Below are 7,662 nucleotides of genomic sequence, written 5' to 3'. Positions count from 1 at the left end.
ATTATTTATTATTGAATATAAAATAGATAATAGAAATTAAAAATTTTATTAAAACTTTACTTTTTTTTTATTTTTTTATGAGACTTTACTTAAATTTTAGGCTAAATGAATGAAGTCATTAAAACTTTAGCTCTAGAAGGTTAATTACTTAGGAGGAAAATTAAATAAATTAGTTAATTAAATAGTTTATTAAAATTTAAGAGTAAAAAAGAATACGTGACAAATTGTGATTGATAAAGTATATAGTGAACCGAAGGTGATATAGAGAATTTGTGAGGGGTTCCAATTAGTATAAACCTAGGAGGCAAAATCGCTTCTCCACTGATCTGATTCTATATATAGATGCTCATCTATCTCTCTTTCTGTATGTGCGGGTATCCATTCATTGCCCCACTTATGGAATAAGTTACCATCTTCTCCATTGTTGCCATTCTATACAAACACACTCATCTTTCTCTCTTTGTATGTGGGAGTTAAGAGTGTGAGCATACGTATCTGTTCATCTATAAGCCATGGACTATTTTACAGTTATTAATTTCAAGTTATTATTACTATCACTACTCATCTTTGTTCAGTTCATCATCACTACAGGTAAGTTTAAGTCGTGATTTTTGAGCAAGGCTCTAATTCAAGATCTCTCTTGAGCACCTAATCATGCAAATTCAAAAATTAACCTAAATACACAATAAATTATCTTATGAGATGGTCTCATAAGACATCGGCCTTAGAACATATGTCAACTATATAAATTACATGCCTGCACCCAGGATCCAATGCCGAGATGCCAATTGAGACATCAACCGAAACATTTGAGCCCATAGGTCCAACTGAGTACCTAAATATGTTCAAGATTGCTGGCTCTCATATGAATGAGCGGCGCGACGAAGGCTAGCACTCTTTCAGGTTTGTTCGCAATGCAGGTGTTGCAGTGGAAATACCTGCAAAACCATGCCTTGCTGCTATGGCATCAACTACAACATTCCCAACAAGCCTTACGGATATTGTGCTTTTCAACCCAAGAAATGTGACTGTAATCCTTGTGCTACGGCCTAACCTTAATTCCAGTCCCTCCTCAATTACCTCAACTCTCCCATATAGGTGAGCCCAACTAGACTAGTCGAGGAACCAAACGTTCAAAAAATAAATAAATTCTCGATGTGCTACAGTCTAAAAGAATGAAGATGAATACTCAGTTGTATTGATCATCAATTACATTGTCATCTCTCATTTCTATGTATGCGTTTACTAAAATTATATTGTCCCAACTTCACATTACTTTACTGAAGCAATATTTTAAATAGCTTTGTGCTCGATCAATAACAATTCTCATGGTATTGTATTTTTTGTTATACTATGTAACTACAATTGACATGCAAATTATATGTTCACATATCGTGCATAGCGAATCAGGTACTTTATTTTCATTTCTATCTGGCCGTTACAAAATGGCATAGTAGAAAAGGCAAGTTATAGGCAAAGAGGCGTTGCACTAATTCAATGAGCTAAATCCCACTAACCCATGAATCCTAATCTCTACTATTGTCCCAGATTTTCATGGAATTTTTTGAATCAGAAGTGTGTGATAACTTGAAAAATTAGGCATTTGCTGAAGTTACAATTGTCTTTCAGAAGATCTTTTGCCTGTTCTGATAAATTTCATAGATGCTTTTGACAGAATGTTCGATCAGTTAAATGAAGTGGATCTTGAGATTTTTTTTTTGGTCTCAGCTGACTGTTGTGGAACAACAGAAATGAGGTTTAACTTTGGGCTTTGGTTGATTTGTTCATCTCCGGATATGCATGCTCAAAAAGTTGCAGATTATGCTACTCAATTCCTTAAGCATATCATACAGCCAAAGATAGGTAGGTGATAAGAGGAACTAAAAAAACGAGGCAGCCAATTCCTCTTCTTTAATTTCACTGCTGTACAAAGAGCATATAAAAATTATTTTCTTAATGAGAAAATTAAAGATGTTGTGAAGTGACAAAAAACGTAAAATTATTTTTAAATTTGTGCTTACTTCTTCACAATAATTTCATTTAACTATCCATTTCGGTCCACACATAAAAGGAATGTAGCCTAACTGTTTTATCTCTTTTAAAATACAGATTAGATAGGTATTAACGTATTGTACAGGTAATATAAGGTAAATTCAAATAGAAAATCAGAGATAATATCTCCTAGTTTTTAGCTTCAAAATCTAAGTTATCTATTTTATTTGACATCATCCTTATCTTTAGGCTTGACAATAAAGGTGGTGTATTATTAGAATAAAATTGTCACACCTAAGTTGTAAGGAAAAGAAATGAAGAGATTATTGTCAATTCCTATTTTTCAACGTTGGGTCAACTTTCAGAGGAAAATACGCGTAATGAGTATATATTTTAGAGCAAACTTGTAAACTCTCATATTTACGTGTAAGTGTGGAAATAAACACAAAATAAATGTGATAATGACTACCAAAACTAAGATAATATTGTACTTTTAAGCTATTATCAATCATCAATACCGAAAGAATGAAAAAAAAAAGAGAGTTGAGATAGGATGCATGTTTATCCTAAAACAATAAATAAATTATACAGTAATTGATACAAATCTTACAATTGTCACTCCTGTAACACTCCGAATTGCATTTCATTTCTTCATGATTGTAGTTCGTAAAAATTATATTTGGATCTTTGGTTTTTCTATTGAACCTCTCTCACTTTGCACATGTGATTAGCAGCCATCAACTTGGTGCTTGCCACACAAGTGTATGGCTTGATAGCGGATAACAAATCTTAATTGCCCAACATATATATTAGCCTCCTCTCCATGTGAAATCTCCATGTGAAATAAAATTGAAATGTTTCTAGTTCATGATTCAAATTAAATATTATAAATTGAAAAATGTATTTAGTATCACATCATTTAAAATTTAAAATGATTTAGTATTTTATACCGGGTCAATTTTAGAAAATAAAGTTTTAATCGTGAAATACCCTTTTAATCCATTTTACATATAAATTTCATACATATCTCAATTTTCCAACATGGCAATTATTACGATACATTCATGTAATGGAATGCATTCATCTATTAAAAAAAAGAACGAATTCATCACATCATGAACTTTTTTCACCTAAATTAAAAAACAACAATACTACGGATACACTCAATTTCACAACTTACTGAAGTGATTAATTTTGAGTGGTGGAAAAAAATAGAGCTAGGACCATGTAAAAAATAGCAGTCAAAAAGTGTTCATCACTCACAGTCAACCACTTCAACATGCAAAATTGAGTATATCCCTAGTGTTATTCATTAAGAGATGCGTAAATTGCTAAGTACACTTCTGAAGTTTAGGGTTGCTTTGATTTTACATCCTAAAGTTTAAGAAATTGGAATTTACACCCTAAAGTTTACTACCGTTAGCAAAAGGGGCCCCTCCGCTAGTGTACTTACCTACATGGCCGTTAAGTGACTCGTTGGAGTCTAACAGGTAATTTTTTGCCACAATAGCCAACCCAATACAACAGCAGTTTCACATAAAGTTTAATTCCACAAGACTAGCCCCACTGAACAATACCGTTTTGGTTGAAATCAAAACACAAAACAAGGATGCAATGATGTAGTTTAACCGAACTCAAAAATCCATTCCCAAATAAGATACCCAAACTTGGTGATGCTTCCCTACGAACCAAGGAAGTCAATCTCGTACCAGAGGTTGTACCGGTTTGACCAGTGGAACGATATATTTCATTACCGGTGTACCGTTTCGAGTTTACCGTTATTTTTTATATTTATAAATAAATATATATATATATATATATATGTATGAATGTGTGTATGTGTGTGTGTATTATAATAAATATAAAAGTTTACCATACACACGTTACCTCAATTCAGAACAAATTATTCATGGTTTTAGACTTTAGCATCAATTAATAGGAAAAAAAAACACAATATAAAAAATAAAAAGCTTAATTGTTCATTGTATACTAAGAAAAAAAAATACTAATAAGTTAATGCAAATAAATTACCATTCTGCCCATACAAAATTCAAAAATTACAAAACTATAAAAATAAATAAATAAATAAATAAATAAATAAATAAAGCTTTTTTCTATACTGCCCAGTACGCTCGGTACCAGCCGATATTACCCGAAATTGGCCGGTATTTAAATCGGTGCGAAACGTTGGCATTTCGATATCAGTATACGTACCGGTACAATACATACCAGCTAAGTACGATACATATCAGCCAATACAGCCCATACCAATACAGTATCGACTACACTGCCACGAACCCCACAAACAGCTCTAGCTCAAAACCCAGCCCTCAGCTCCATCATCGCTGGCTCTAGCTCCACCAAATCAGGTCCAAGGCGACGGTGAGGCTGTATTTGGTCTTTCTTTCCAACTGCTCTATCCCTCTCTCTTTTTCTTTTTCATTTTCTTCATTGCCATTGCTGGATTTTTTTTTCTTTAGTGAAAAAGGGTTTCTATTTGCTGGTCTCTAATCCTTTTATCAGTCTTATCTGCTAGATGTTTGGCAGAATGCCTCAAAGATTTGAGTTTGTTACCTGTTTCCTATATTGTTGACTAATTGAGTTTACGTTAAATGTCTGGTCCAACTTGGTTTAAGTTTATGTGTATACCCTTTGACAAATTTGTTAGAATGCTAGTGTTTTGATATAAGAAATCATTATAATGGAGAGCAATGTAGAGAATCATTCTCTACATTGCTCTGAGAATGTAGAGAGCAATGCACGTCGAACTCTCAAATGAACAGTGGGCTTGGTCTTTTGGAATTCAATTTGGTGTCTTGATTTCAGAGAGAATGCATAGAACAGTTTGTGTTTTGAATCTTTTGATTTCAGCCAAAATGGCGTTGTTGAGTGGCCTGGTCTTGTGGAATTAAACTTTATGTGAAACTGCATCGTACTGGGTTGGCTAATGTAGCAAAAAATTATACATCAGACTCCCGTGTGTCACTTAACGGCCATGTAGGTAAGTACACTAACGGAGGGGCCCTTTTTGCTAATGGAAGTAAATTTCAGGGTGTAAATTCCAATTTTTCAAACTTCAGAATGTAAAATCCAAACAACTCCAAACTTTAGGAGTGTGTTTTGCAATTTACCCTTAAGAGATTAATGAAACCAATAAATAATTCAGTTGCCCTAACAAGACTATGTAAATTAAAAGTGATACAATGGTTAGGTTACATTTCTTTTATGTATGATCCTGTCATATGGGCAACCAAGAGATTAGAGTGATAACTGCTCCCAAAACCAAGAGATTAGCACAACAATAGTATAAAAATCAGCTAAACCATTTTTCTAAATCACTTGTCATTTATTTTGATCCAAGATATCATGAAGAAATGATCAAGGAAGTAAAATAACCTGGAAGTACATATAAACAGATCAACAAGGCAGTTATAGAAGGCCAACTGATTTACACACTACAGGTGCACTGATGATAGCCTATATTGACAACAAGAATGATGTAATGAATGACCAATTCTCTTTTAAGGTCTCCAGCAATCAATCCGTATCAATACATCAAAAAACAACCACAGTAAATTCTTATATACAGATTTCTAGTTACATAACAATTGTCAGCTTGGTGGAAATGGTGGATACCTTGCTAGACAAGAAGATATGACATCAATTGAAGAACAAGCTAGGATGATATGACAGAAGTCCGCTATTTTCTTCTACGTGGATCCCGCGTGAGTCCATGCTTCTTTAATGTTTTGATATAATTTCTCATGAGGGTAAATTTGTTGCTACCAAGCTCATAAAAATAATCCCACGAATATATCCCAGTTTTATGCAAGTCATCAAAAACAATCCTAACACATCAACCAAAATGAGAACAGCATCACATCATCAAATGTGAAAAAATTTGTTAGCAGATACATTTCCGGAAACAAAAATTTAAACAATGATGCCCAAACTTAATCAAACTTAGCAGTACCTTACCCCATAGTTTCCTACAGGCTCTGCAGACATGATTCCCACATGACGCCTTCCAGAAATCACCTGGTTTGAGTCAAGTTAAAATCATGGAACACGAAACATATACCGCGATAATCGGGGCCTGTTTGGTAGCGTTGTTTAAACAATAGTTTTCATTATTTAAACATCACAACACGAATTTTCACAACACTTAAACAACGTTATTAGAACAATATTACCAAACAGACCCCAATTCATTTGAAAGTGAGAAAACATGTTTCTTTCCAACTAGACAAATGAGCTCATTGTTTGAGGCCTTAATGAAAAATCCACCATCAAAGTAACAACACTTTTTCTTTTTCTTTTTTGGGGCAAAATTATAGAGATAAGAAAATCACCTTTTCACCACCAATAGACCTGATCTTGCTGTCAACCGCTGGGCTGTGTACTCTTAGAAATTCAGCTGACAAATTAAAGATGCTACCATCAGCAAATCCCACCTCTACCTAAAATTTATAATAAAAAATTGGAAAAATCAAATAATCACAAACAATTTCGATGAAATTTTTTTGCAATAACATTGAGTAAATCTTTTGAGACACAGAAATATACAATGTATTATGAATTAGGACTAAAGCTGAAGAAGAGCGAGCGAGCGAGCGAGAGAGAGAGAGAGAGAGAGAGAAAGCGGTGACACATACAGATTTAGGGGGATGAAGAGCGAATCTGGTAAGGCGTGGAGCATCTACAGTTGTGTGGATCCTTCGAATCGCGCTCCCTATTGCTAACATCGCTCCCTTTCTCTCTCTCTCTGCTGCTCTGCTCAGCTCAGCTCAGTCTTTTGCACTGTTTTTATGTTTGAGGTGAGGCCAACCCGGCGTCGTTTGGTGGTAATAGCACTGGACTACTATATCCCTAGTGTCCATGCTATACAATAACTTGTTTTTGGGGGTGATTTTTTATTTTTGATTTTTGAGAAGCCCATCAAACTCTTTATTTATTTTTATATTAAGTGCGAATTTTTAAAATCTAACTGTTAGATTAAATGTTCTTATTATATTCTTCATACTTGTAAAATTTTAAGATGATCAAAGATTGATTGCTATGTCTTTAAAGAAATGTTAAAGTTTCATATTTTTGTAATCTAAAATTGTATATAAAATATATGTTTATTGATCGAATAGTAACTAACATCCAATTTGAATGAAATTTGATATGTATGTTAAGAACATAAGTAACATAAAATTTAACAGTTAAATTTTCAAAATTCATACCTAAAATATATATATATGAATAATTTTGAAGAATTTTTCTCTAAACTAGTTTGAAGTGAAACTTTATTCAAACTCGATTTAATCAATTTTGAGGAAATCAAATTCCAAAAAAAATTACATAAATAAGTAAATTGTGATATAAAATTAACAAAATAATTTTCTAAATAATTTTGCAAGCATGAAAAATATAATAAGAACATTCAATCCTACGATTAGATTTTCAAAATTCGCACTCAATATAAAAATATATAAAAAGTTTGAACGATTTCTCTCCAAACTAGTTTAGAAAGAAACTTTGTTATCAAGTTTAAAATAGAACTCCATTGCACCCATTGCAATCTTATTTGGTCCTATTCAATCTTATGTAGTCCACTTTGGTCTTATTCAATCCTAGTCGGTCCACTTTGCTTCTATTTGGTCTATTAGGTCCACTTCCATCTTA

At 33.1% G+C, this 7,662-nt stretch overlaps 1 protein-coding gene across 2 annotated transcripts; it reads right to left on the bottom strand.

Annotated features, from left to right (window-relative positions):
- Window positions 1-5,356: 5,356 nt before the first annotated feature.
- On the bottom strand, window positions 5,357-6,875 carry LOC142621704 (uncharacterized). 2 transcript variants are annotated; one of them, XM_075795047.1, is made up of 4 exons: window positions 6,648-6,875; window positions 6,345-6,452; window positions 5,966-6,030; window positions 5,357-5,840 (listed from the first exon to the last, which is right to left on the bottom strand). In XM_075795047.1, the coding sequence occupies exons 1-4, from the start codon at window positions 6,735-6,737 to the stop codon at window positions 5,693-5,695; spliced, it is 411 nt and encodes a 136-aa protein (XP_075651162.1). In that variant the 5' UTR covers window positions 6,738-6,875; the 3' UTR covers window positions 5,357-5,692. The 2 variants fall into 2 exon arrangements, with proteins under 2 accessions (XP_075651162.1, XP_075651163.1); XM_075795048.1 differs by having other exon boundaries at window positions 5,971-6,030.
- Window positions 6,876-7,662: the final 787 nt, after the last annotated feature.

This window comes from Castanea sativa, chromosome 1, assembly GCF_040712315.1.
Source record: "Castanea sativa cultivar Marrone di Chiusa Pesio chromosome 1, ASM4071231v1".
In the NCBI taxonomy this organism is placed as follows: Eukaryota; Viridiplantae; Streptophyta; class Magnoliopsida; order Fagales; family Fagaceae; genus Castanea; species Castanea sativa.
The sequence above is the reverse complement of the archived record's forward strand: the minus strand, read 5'-3'. Positions and strand labels throughout refer to the sequence as shown.